The 12,806-nt window shown below is 40.2% G+C and overlaps 1 protein-coding gene across 3 annotated transcripts in view; it reads left to right on the plus strand.

The window, feature by feature from the left end:
- Window positions 1–231: 231 nt before the first annotated feature.
- ERAP1 (endoplasmic reticulum aminopeptidase 1) overlaps window positions 232–12,806 on the plus strand; it is a 28,806-nt gene continuing 16,231 nt past the window's right edge. The window contains exons 1-7 of one of the 3 annotated variants that reach the window (XM_081880400.1): window positions 232–366; window positions 8,553–9,116; window positions 9,523–9,661; window positions 10,096–10,230; window positions 11,646–11,766; window positions 11,927–12,081; window positions 12,214–12,327. In XM_081880400.1, the coding sequence (XP_081736526.1) occupies window positions 8,632–9,116; window positions 9,523–9,661; window positions 10,096–10,230; window positions 11,646–11,766; window positions 11,927–12,081; window positions 12,214–12,327 (1,149 nt within the window). In that variant the 5' untranslated portion in view covers window positions 232–366; window positions 8,553–8,631. Of the gene's footprint in view, window positions 367–400; window positions 663–683; window positions 703–8,552; window positions 9,117–9,522; window positions 9,662–10,095; window positions 10,231–11,645; window positions 11,767–11,926; window positions 12,082–12,213; window positions 12,328–12,806 lie in introns of those variants that run through there. The other 2 variants (XM_081880399.1, XM_081880401.1) reach the window with 2 other exon arrangements.

The raw sequence follows: 12,806 nt of genomic DNA on the forward strand, positions 1-12,806 counted from the left end.
ACTGTAGCTTACTTTTCTCCCAAATGTATCTAGGGCAATTAGCCTGATCATAAAACCATGCAATACAATTGAACCATTTCAAACTGCTTAAGGAACTGCTTACTGCTTAAGGAACATACTGTACGTCCAACACTGGATCACGACAAAACTTATCATAGGCTCTCTACAAATAAGGGACTATCTTAAGGCTGCAGCTGTGAACGCAAAAAAAAGGGAGAGAGAGAAAGAAGCAGCAACAAGCGCTTTGCTTGGGTACATTTCCCCTTTCTTTTCTTTTTTTTTTTGAAACTCAAAATCTGCTCGAGCAGGAAGCTGATCTTCCGCCAGCCAAGGTTGTAACGTTGGGACGATATGCTTCAGAAGCAGGTGCACCGGCGCGGACAAAATAGAATTGCTTCCTCGACGTCATAGTTAGTAATATATATAATTTAACGGTGTACAGCGGGGCTTGCAGACGCCGCTTCCTCGCCCTGGTGCAAAGGCTCGTGCCGCTGGGCAAAAGGGCGCAAAAGGCGGAGATCCACTAAAGTCCCCGCGACACCGAGACGTGTAGCGAGGGGAGAAATTCGCTTTCGCTTTCGCTCCTCCGGCTCTGAGGGAGAAGAAGAGGCAGGGGCTGCGGCGGCGGCGGAGGCCTCTTCACGCTCCCTTCCTCCGAATAGGTACGGGGGCCGCGCCAGCGTGCGGGAGCCGGGAGAGTAGGTACCGCTCGCGGGATAAGGGAAGGGAGCGCAGGGGAGGCGGAGGCCTCTCCGCCGAAGGGGCCTAGCTTTGGCGCGCACCTCTTTTCGCAGTAGGAGCAAGAACGCTCCACTGCGCATGCTCACCCTCAGCAGGCCGCCGCCTCGCCCCCTTTTTTGAGGCGCAGCGCAGGAGGCCCAGGCCGGGTTTGGGGGCAAGGTGTCGGAGGGGCCTGGCCGCGTGCGTCGCCCCTACCCCACCCCTGTACCTTTCACCGTCATAGTCAGTCTAGAGATTCGCCCGCAGTCCGCCACACACGTTTTCTCCCCCACGGAATCATGGGAATTGTATTTTTTTTTTTTATTTTTTTTTTTTATAATAATTTTTATTGATTTTACAACATAAAGAAAAAACAAAACAAACATAATGCGACTTCCCCAAACCTCCCCTTCACTGCATCCAAATTTCAAAATTTTTAGCAATTCTTCATCCCATTTTTATATTTAATTCTCTTTAAAAAGAGTTTCTGCTTTATAAATTTCGATTTATAGCTGTAATTCTTAGTGTCCAATCCCCTGACATCTTAACATTCCGAAATTTTACAACAATTTTTAAGATAGATTTTAAATTTTTTCCAGTCCTCCTCCACTGTCTCTTTCTTCTGGTCACGGATTCTGCCGGTCATCTCTGCCAGTCCCATAAATTCAGTCACCTTGGTCTGCCATTCTTCCAGAGTAGGTAATTCTTTAGTCTTCCAATACTTCGCCAAAAGGATTCTTGCTGCTGTTGTTGCGTACATAAAAAAGGTCCTATCTTTCTTTGGTACCAATTGGCCGACCATGCCCAAGAGAAAAGCCTCCGGTTTCTTTACAAATGTCCACTTAAGGATTTTCTTAATTTCATTATAGATCATTTCCCAGTAGGCCTTAATCTTTGGGCAGGTCCACCAAAGGTGATAAAAAGTTCCTTCACATTCATTACACTTCCAGCAATTGTTATTGGGCAAATGATATATCTTTGCAAGCTTGACTGGGGTCATGTACCACCTATAGATCATTTTCATTATGTTCTCTTTCAGGGCACTACATGCCGTAAATTTAATACCTGTGGTCCATAACTGCTCCCAGTCAGCAAACATAATATCATGACCAATATCTTGTGCCCACTTAATCATGGCTGATTTAACCGTTTCATCTTGTGTGTTCCATTTTAGCAGCAGATTATACATTCTAGACAAATTCTTAGTATTGGGTTCTAGCAATTCTGTTTCTAACTTTGACCTCTCCTTCTGAAATCCTAGTTTTCTGTCCTGCTTAAAAGTTTCATTAATCTGGTAATAATGTAACCAATCTCGGACTTTAGGTTTCAATTTCTCAAAACTCTGTAGTTTCAACTTTTCACCATCATATTCTATAATTTCACAGTATTTTGGCCAGTCTGTATCCATGTTCAATCTTTTTACCGCCTTAGCTTCCATTGGTGACAGCCACCTGGGGGTTTTACTTTCAAACAAATCTTTATATCGATTCCATACATTATACAATGCTTTCCTAATAATATGATTTTTAAAATTTCTGTGTACCTTTACCTTGTCATACCATAAATATGCATGCCAACCAAAACTATTATCATAACCTTCCAAGTCCAGAATATCTGTATTCTCAAGAAGTAGCCATGGTTTCAGCCAGCAAAAAGCTGCTGCTTCATAGTAAAGTTTTAAGTCCGGCAGGGCAAAGCCCCCTCTATCCTTTGCATCAGTCAAAATCTTGAATTTAATTCTGGGTTTTTTGCCCTGCCAGACAAATTTAGATATATCTTTCTGCCACTTCTTGAAACAGTCCATCTTATCTAAAATTTGCAATGTCTGGAACAAAAACAACAATCTCGGCAATACATTCATCTTAATTACAGCAATTCGGCCTAACAAGGAAAGTCTCAATCTTGACCATATATCGAAATCTTTCTTCACTTCAGCCCAGCATTTCTCATAATTATCTTTAAATAGATTCACATTCTTAGATGTTAAGTTCACCCCCAGATATTTTACCTTTTTAGTAATTTCCAAACCCGTTTCTCTTTGAAAACTATCTTTTTCCCCCACCGTGAGATTTTTTTCCAACACCTTTGTCTTGTGTTTATTCAATTTAAAACCTGCTACCTGACCAAATATTTCAATAAGTTCCAAAACTCTTTTTGTGCTAGTTTCTGGCTGTTGTAGTGTCAAAACTAGGTCATCTGCAAATGCTCTTAGCTTATAATGTTTAGTTCCGACCTGTATACCTTTAACCAGCTGGTCTCTTCTAATCATGTTAAGGAAAACCTCCAGTACCGATATAAACAATAGAGGGGAAATTGGGCATCCCTGTCGTGTCCCTTTCTCTATTGGAATTTCATCCATAACCATACCATTTACAATAAGTTTGGCCTTTTGCTCAGAATAAATTGCACTTATACCATTTTCAAAGTTCTTGCCTACCCCCATTCCTTGGAGATTCCTCTTCATAAAACTCCAACAAATATTGTCAAAGGCTTTCTCTGCATCCACAAAAATCAAAACAGCTTTTCTATTTATGTCAGTTTCCAAAAGTTCTAGAATATCTATAATATTCCTCACATTGTCTGACAAATGCCTGCCTGGTAGAAAGCCTGTTTGGTCCCTGTGAATCTCCTCTAACAGCACTTTTTTGAATCTTTTTGCTAGAATGTCTGCAAAAATTTTATAATCCACGTTCAAAAGTGATATAGGGCGGTAATTCTTGACTTGATGTTTCTCAGTTTCTGTCTTTGGTATAAGTGAGATGAATGCTTCCTTCCACGATTCGGGAGCCTTTTTCCCCTCCAAAATTTGGTTGCAGACTTCTTTCAATGGTTGTATTAACCAATCCTTCAATACTTTATAATATCTCGCAGTTAATCCATCTGGCCCTGGTGATTTTCCCAGCTTCATATCCTGGATGGCACTCTCTATTTCTTGGTCTGTAATTTTCTCGTTTAAACTCCTTCTATTGTTTTCAGAGATTTTTGATAGTCCGTATTTTCCAATAAATTCTTCTATCTCCTGTTCATTTTTTGGCCCTTGTTTGTATAATTTCTTAAAGAAACTTTGAAAACAATTACTTATCTCATTTGGTTTATTAATAGACTTCCCATCTACTTCGAGTGATGTCACTGTGTTCAATTTTTGTCTCTTTTTCAGTTGCCAAGACAGTAGCTTCCCACATTTATCTGCAGATTCAAAAGTCTTTTGTCTCATTTGTTTAATTTTCCATTCTATTTCCTGGTTCGTCAATTCCATATATTGTGTTTGATAAAATTTTATTTCTCTTAATATCTCCTGGGATTTAGGCTTAGATCTCAATTTCTTCTCCCCTTCTTTTATTAGATTCCAAATTTTCTCTTTCTTCTCATTCTGCTTTTTCCTCTTTATTGAATTCTGTTGTATTAGGAAGCCACGCATCACGGCTTTACTTGCGTCCCAAATGATTCTTTTTTCTGTATCTGATCTCAAATTGATCTCGAAGTAGTCTTTAAGTGTTTCTTGGGCCTTTTTACAAATTTCCCCATCTCCAAAGAGAGTGTCATTCATTCTCCATCTGAAGGTTCCAGCTGTTGTCAGCTTCATTTCCATCTTGACAGCATTATGGTCAGAGCAGGTCTTTGGGCAGATTTCTGTTTTTTTAACCTTTGATGCCAGATTACTAGAAATCCATATTTGATCAATTCTAGTCCATGTCATTTTTGCTTCAGAGAAGAAAGTCCCCTCCCTTTCCAGAGGGTTCCTAGTTCTCCAAATATCGATCAGATCCATAGTGTCAGTCAGGTCAAAAAAAGTCTTTGGTAGTCTTCCGTCATTAGATATTGTTTGTCTTTGGGCCTTATCCATGTTTGTAGAGACGACTCCATTCATGTCACCCATCATTATAATTTTAAAGTCCAAAAAGTCCATTAAAGTCTCATGCAACTTCTTAAAGAGTTCAGCCTTCCCCTCATTTGGTGCATAAACTCCGACAATCAATATTTTTTCTCCATAAATTTGGATTTCCACTGCCAGGTATCTTCCTTGGTCATCCTTAAAGATCAATTTTGGTTCAAATTTTTCCTTGACATAAATCACAACTCCTCTTTTCTTGACTCTATCTGATGATATAAATTCTTGTCCTAATCTCTTGTTTGTTAAAAGTTTTCTATGTATCCTGGCAATGTGAGTTTCTTGTAAACAGATTACATCTAGTTGTTCCTTCTTTAATAAATGAAATACTTGGCCCCTTTTTCGAGGGTGGTTCAAACCATTGCAGTTCCAGCTGAAGAGTTGCAGAGACATTTTGGTTACTGGGTAGACCTTCCACCGACTGCACCAAGTTGTTGTTCCTCCTCGGTCGGTGCTCGGTTCAGTCCAAATGATAGATTTGAGATGTCCGGTACTTCCTCCTCGCTGACAGTTCCTTTCTGAAGATCCTCTTGATTTCTTTCCAAAAAGATCTCTTTATCCTGGTTTGTTTTTATTTTAATTTTCTTCCCTTTGTAGCTAAAGGACAGCCCTTGTGGAAATTCCCACCTAAATGGGATGTTATTCTTCTTAAGTAGATCAACTAGTTCTTTAAATTGAGATCTAACCTCCAAAAAGTATTTAGGAATATCCTTGAAGATTTGAATCTGAGAATTTTTAATGACCAAGGCCTTCTGGAAATGTAGGTTCAATATTTTGTCTCTTTGTTCCTTTGATCCTAAGGTAATTAAACAATCTCTTGGCTTCTTCCCTTGCTTCCTGCCAATCCGAAAGGCTGAGGTTATCATAAATTCATCTTCCTCTCCATCTAGCTCATCATTCCAGAAGTCTTGAAATTTGTCTGTAAGGAATTCCCCGAGCTTGTCCTCTTCCTCTTCTGGAACCAGTCTTAATTTCAGATTCTTACTTTTCCTTTCCAGTTCTAGTAGGGCTAATGCTGAATCATGTTCATGTACTTTTTTTACAATAGGCGCAAACTTTCCTTTGGTTTCTTCAGCAGTGGACCTAGCACTCTCAGCTATTTTCCTTGTTTCCGTAGATTCTTGAACCAAACGGTTTATGGAATCTGTATTAGATGAAATTGTTGTTGTATTCAGGTCTAGTCTTGTTGTCAACTCCGTCAATTTCTTTGAGTTCTCTGTAGACTGTTTAGTGAGTTCTGCAGATTGCTTAGTAAGTACTTCTAGTGACTGATTTATTTTAAGCAGGGCCTGTGTCATTGACTCCATTGATGCTGCTGTTATTTTTTCTTGTGCAGCTGCTGCTCCTGATAAGGAGCCTCTTTTTTGAGCTTGTTTTTGAGCCTGCTTTGTTTTACTTCTTGTTGAAATCTCTTCTGGCGGGTTGCTCATAACTCAAGGTCATTCACACAGGAAAGTTGCAAGTGGAAAATCCCACTGGATACTCCGTAATGTAGCTAAAGCCCTCTAGAGGAGGAAATTGTAACCATCCAAAGGCACCCAGAACAAAGAAACAGAAAGTCCAAAGGCAAAAGTCCCATTAAAAGTCTTTAGTTTGTAGCACTTTACTGTTAAAATTGTAATCCACCAAAGTCCCGAGTATGTTTCAAAATAAGTCTTATTTTGTAGCCGCTGTCCTTTGACAGCTCACTTGACAGTTCCTTTTTTCAGGCGATCGCTGCTCCGGCAGCCTGACCAGAAGTGTCAGCAGCAGAGGTTTTTTATTCCTTATCCCTTTCTTTTGCAGGTTAAATTAATTCTGTTTCCTCCCCCCCTTCTCCTGCACTACAGGGGGGAGATCCTTTCGATGTCTGGTTTAATAAGAATTAAGAGGAAAGTCCGTTTAATCACAGCTCAGTCTTTCATTGCTCCGTTAATCATGCAGATCCGGGAGGCTGACTTCCTTAATTTTTGCCTTCCCGTTTTCAGCCAAATCTTCTAAATTTTTAAGTCCCGTTTTTAATTTTGCGTTCTTACTCACGGGTATTGTTGTTGCCAATCTTTAGTTTCAGAAAGGAATCGGCGCTCTCCGTTAATGGCGACGCGGCTTCACTCCGTAAGCTGGGTAGCGATCCTCAGCACCGCGCTCACCCCGATGCCGCTCCGGAGCCTTTAAAAAGGCTCTTTCACGATGCCGGGGGGGCGCAAAGGTGCCCACCGAATCTCCTTGCTCACAGGCTTCAGCGCCTGTGATTTTAGGGGTCCCCCGCTTGCCGTAGCGGGTAAGACCCGAACTTACGGAGCAGTCCTGCCTCGGAGCTCGAGGCTAGGACCGCCATCAAACGCTGGCGCCGACCGGAAGTCGGAATCATGGGAATTGTAGTTTACCCCTTCACAAGGAGCCATGTTTTCCCAGCACATTGAAACTACAGTTCCCAGGAATCTTGAGGGGTTGGTGAGGGGGAAGCTCAGGTGCTTGAGCTGTGGAATAAGTAGGCAGCCGCAACGACAAAAATGGCCGAACATTAAAACTCTACCTGGAGTTGAGGAAAAGTTGCTTCTCCTCCACCCCACCCCCCATCGTGCTAAAAGTCCAGCTCGCTTTGGTGGAATTAGTTGGCAGTAAAATGAGGACAGACCAAGAACAACTGGCTTCTAGCCTGCCCCAAGGGGTGCCATGTGTATCCCTGGGACTGAGTGCTTGGCATATGGGGCTGTAGAAACAAGCCTTAGACTTGTGCACCTACCTGCTGTGCATATTTTATTTATTTTGAAAGTTTTACAGATTATCACAACGTTTTGTGTGGTCTATGTGAAAATCTGTAAAAACTTTTTTTTAACGAACATAAGATGACTTAGGCTGTGCACACACCAGACTTTGAAAGCAAATTCATAGCCCATGTCTTCCCCCAAAGAATCTTGGGAATTGTTTACCCCTCAAAGCTGCAGTTCCCAGCAGTTTAGCAAACTACAATTCTTAGAATTTGGGGTGCAGTGGTGCTTTCCATTATTGTTTCTTAAATGTACAGTATGGGGTATACACAGTGCTAGTTACATACAGTATCTGGGTAGGCTTGCTAAAATAAAAAGTTTTCCGTAGACATCTGAAATAATGTAGCAAAGGCACCTGCCTCTACTATCAATAGGCAGGGAGTATCAAAGTATAGGTGCCACCACACTAGAAGTTCAGTTCCTTGCACATGCAGAACAGACATCATCATGGCATTTGTAGAAGGGCAAGTTCTGCAGATCAGAGCAGTTGAATAAGACATGTATGATGCAATGGAAGTGCTCCTTCAGTCTCCACTTTATAAATCCAAAGTGCATGGAATTCTGCACTGTTGATGTTTTTCTGACACAAAAGATTGCATTGATAGCTAGACTGGTGACTGGGGGCGGCCACCGAGACCATATAACACCGGTCTTGAAAGACCTACATTGGCTCCCAGTACGTTTCCAAGCACAATTCAAAGTGTTGGTGCTGACCTTTAAAGCCCTAAACGGCCTTGGTCCAGTATACCTGAAGGAGCGTCTCCACCCCCATCATTCTGCCCGGACGCTGAGCTCCAGCGCCAAGGGCCTTCTGGCGGTTCCCTCATTGCAAGAAGCAAAGCTACAGGGAACCAGGCAGAGGGCCTTCTCGGTAGTGGCGCCCGCCCTGTGGAACGCCCTTCCAGCAGATGTCAAAGCGATAAACAATTACCTGACATTCAGAAGACATCTTCAGGCAGCCCTGTTCAGGGAAGTTTTTAACGTGTGATATTTTACTGTATTTTTGGTTTCTATGGAAGCCGCCCAGAGTGGCTGGGGAGGCCCAGCCAGATGGGTGGGGTATAAATAATACATTATTATTATTATTATTATTATTATTATTATTATTATGATGATGATAGGGAAAGCCATAGGTGGTAGTCAAAGAGGTTTTTAAAGGTTTTTCTATTAATTTAATAATGTTTCTTTATTAGATTTGTCACTGGATACAATAACAACCTGACACTGAGATTGCTGCTTCCAGATTATACAGTTGCCTTGAAGAAGCTGAAAATGTTTCTATTGCTAGTCATTTTAAGTCTTGTTCCATTCTTGAGCTGTAATCTCAATAGCCAAACAACAGATTCAAGCACTGGAGGTGGAAGTAATCAGTTTCCTTGGAATAAAAGTAGGCTTCCCAAGCATGTCGTCCCAGTTCATTATGATCTTCTTATTCATCCAAATCTCACCACTTTAACTTTTACTGGACTGGCCAAAATAGAGATTATGGTAATTGAACAAACTAGCTCGGTCATCCTGCACAGCAAATATCTCCAGATCACCAAAGCTACAATCCAAGGAGCAACAGGATCCCCTGATGCTGATAAAGAAGTGACTGTTTTAGAATACCCACCATATGAACAGATTGCACTCGTTGCTACTGAACCACTGCAAACTGAGCACAAGTACATTATTAGCATTGAGTATTCTGCTAATCTCTCAGACAGTTTTCATGGATTCTATAAAAGCTCATATAGAACTCCAGAAGGAGAAGTAAGGTAAGTCTATTTTCATTTAGATTTGTATGTATCTTTTTGACCTTCCTGTTTCCTATGATTCATTGCTTCTGTGTTTATAAAGTTCGTGTCATATAGAATTGCAAAACACACGCAAAAAACTTGCATATGTGAGGAGCTCCAATCCCACATTAAATACCTGTCTGAAAGCACCTTTAGGTTGCAGTCATATGCATATTTATATCAAAGTAAATTTCATTAGCATAATGGAATCTGCTTCTTAATACACTGTTAAAAGTTTTTTAAATATCTCTTTCTTCAATGAAGAAATGCAAGCTGATTTCTATTCATTAGGTGAAATGTTCATCTTTGAATATTTTTACTGTACTACTATGTACTGTACTACTAACAAAGCATATATGTCATGTATTCTTTTTCTTAATTCCAGGGTGCTTGCAGCAACACAGTTTGAACCAACAGCTGCACGTATGGCTTTCCCTTGCTTTGATGAGCCTGCATTCAAAGCTAAATTTTCTATTAAGATCATAAGAGAACCGAAACATCTTGCACTATCCAATATGCCCATTGTAGGTGTATACTTTGTATTCTTTGATCTGCCTAGTTGAGCAAGATAAAGCAAAGTAACGTAGAAAACATTACCGTTGTACACTATAAACCACATCTCATAGGAGTTTATGCTCATGTTGTGTTCACTTTTGGTGCTCACATAAGAAAGCAAAGCAGAATTTAAAAATGAATATATTCATGTGCTGGAAAAGTGTAAATCTGTTGAGTAGGGCTAGAAATAGGGGGCAATTCCCTCCTGCTAGGTTGCCCTTCTTAACGATCTGTTTCTAGCTTCTTCTTAGATGTAGGTTTGCAACTGTGAAATGGAGAAAGCATTTAAAAGAGCTATGAGGGAGATAATATATAGTGTATGTGTGTGTGCGCGCGCAAGACCAGAAGTAATGAATGTACTTCAGAGCTAGAGCTGAAATGTAATAGTTTTTACATTTTTTAGGTGGAATCCGTAAACATCGGAGGGCAGCTCATTGAAGACCGTTTTGATGTCAGTGTAAAGATGAGCACTTACCTAGTGGCCTTCATTGTTTCAGATTTCAAATCCGTTTCCAAGATGACTTCCCGTGGAATTAAGGTAAACTTTTCATATCAACTGAAGTGTTGCATATTGATATTTTAAAATTGTAGCAGTTTCAATTTTTAAAGTAATTAGAGCCTAGAAAGGTTTTAAAGAAATTATTATGGGTTAGAGCTAGACTTAGTCATACTTAGAGTAGATCCATTGAAATCAATGGTGCTTAAATTGGTTGTGACTAACTCTGGATCCAACCCTATAGAATTTGAAATATTTTTTTCAGTAGTTCTCAAAACATCAATTACAATGCTATAAGAAGCAAAAGTTTAGACTTGCAGTGGTCGTGCTCCATTTGTTAAGCATCAGTTATATGGATAGCAGCCATTGCACAGCTGTTTACATTTGTTGGTAGAAATGTGTACCAGTAATGCTTAATTTTCTAAACTGCTGGGATAAAAATTAAAAAGCTTGAGTACATGCAATTGCAAAAAAGACTGAGCATCTGGATAATGAGATAATGTGCCTTTAAATTAAAAAATAATAATAAAGGCAGTTCACAGGGCACTTTATCTTTCCTAGTTAGACTTTCAGTTTATCTGCGCTAAAACACCATGAGGTAGCTTAGTATGAGATACATACAGCCACTGCCCCAGGGTAATCCTGTGTACTTCATTTCTAAGCAAACATTTGAACTTGGTCCCTGTCCAAATTCAACTCTCTACCCACCACAGTGGCTCTTCCCTATAGAATCATGGAATTGTTAATTTGGAAAGTGCCCTGAGGGCATGGGCATAGACAAGAATTTTGTTAGGGAGTGGTACGACTTTGTTAGGGGGGCAGGACTTGAGGGGCAGGTTAGAACCAATATAATTGGTCAGTATTTCTATTGTTTTACTTGATCTAGGGGAGCCAACTGCTCCTCTGCCCCCACCTGGCCACGGCCATGCCTGAGAGTCATCTAGCTCAACTTTCTGCAGTTGATAGCCACCCAACCTATGCTTAAAAACCTCTAAGGAAGGAGAGAGCATCACCTCCCAAGGGAGACCATTCCACTGTTGAACAGCTCTTACCGTCAGAAAGTTCTGCCTGATCCTTAGTCAGAATCTCCACAAGCACCCTCCACAAAATAAAATTTTCTTGATTCCAGGGTTTGACAAGGTTAAAAAGGTTATATAAGATATAGATACTTTCACTGCCATTGTTAGTGTATTTTTTGCTAAATTAAGATCCACCTTCGGAGTCCTTTAATTTGAATGGATCAGGACTATGTCTTCCTAAGAAACATATCCTCTGCCATTGGTTTTTACAGGAGTTTACCTATGCACAGAAGGTAGGAAAAGCTAAATCAAATGTTGGATACCTTTCAACTTTACTCTCATTTTAAGGTGTTAACCAATTAATTAACTTTTATATTTTCTTAAGTTGGAGTTCAGAATTCATCAATGTTTGTGTTTTGTTGTTGGTGATGATTTTAGGTTTCAGTATATGCTGTACCACATGTGATCAACCAACTGGATTATGCCTTGGATGCAGCAGTAAAACTGTTAGACTTCTATGAGGGATATTTTAGCATTCCATATCCTCTGCCTAAGCAAGGTAAATTCGCTACTTTACTTTTGATAGAAATGTTGGTCTAAGTTACACATACATACAAATGAAACCTACCTATGTATATGTTTACTTTCAAAGTTGACTTGTGAATTTATAAATGGAGTGAGCAGGTATGAGGGACAACTTTTTCAAAATGTATTTGCAGACCTTGCAGCTATTCCCGATTTTCAGTCTGGTGCAATGGAAAATTGGGGATTGATTACATACAGGGAATCTGCTTTGTTATACGATCCTGAAAAATCCTCAGCGTCAAGTAGACTTGGAATTACCTTGGTTATAGCCCATGAACTTGCTCACCAGGTAAGTTATCACTAATTTTATACATGAAATTGATAGCTGCGCTAGTCAGTGGATTCTTCAGTGTAATGAAGGCACCAGAGGATTAATTTAAAACAGTTGAAAATCTCTGCTATCAGATGTTTTCTCTTGCAGTGGTTTGGAAATCTAGTCACCATGGAATGGTGGAATGATCTCTGGCTCAATGAAGGATTTGCAAATTTTATGGAATTTGTGTCTGTAAATGTTACCCACCCAGAACTGAAAGTTGTGAGTATTAACATTCCAGTTTTTATAATACTAAAATGTTTCTTAAAATCAATGTTGATTGCTCGCTGAAGATTATAGAACTATTATTATTATTGGAAATAAGTCAAACCAGCAACAATCACCTGAAAAGATTCTTGTCCATAACTCCAGACACCCTGGACCACAAGTCATATACTGCTATTCATGTATATGGGGTGGGGCATGGGGGCAGCATGAGTTTCAGGGCTGGGAGACTGATAAAGGACATGTCCCTCTTGGGCAAATAAGCATCCTGGCATTGGCAAGCTAATTTGAGATAAAAGCTGCTACCTTGTTTCAGGTGACAGGTGAAATAACATTCTTAATAGGGTAGCACTTCAGTCACCAGAATTGAGATAACATGTAATTATCCCACTACAAGTGACAATTAGCTTGCCAATGTCAGGATGTGTGTGCTGTCATCAACGCTGATGTGTGAACGGCCTATAATTGTTTAACAA

This window comes from Podarcis erhardii (assembly GCF_964252035.2).
Source record: "Podarcis erhardii genome assembly, chromosome: 11".
NCBI classification, from domain to species: Eukaryota; Metazoa; Chordata; class Lepidosauria; order Squamata; family Lacertidae; genus Podarcis; species Podarcis erhardii.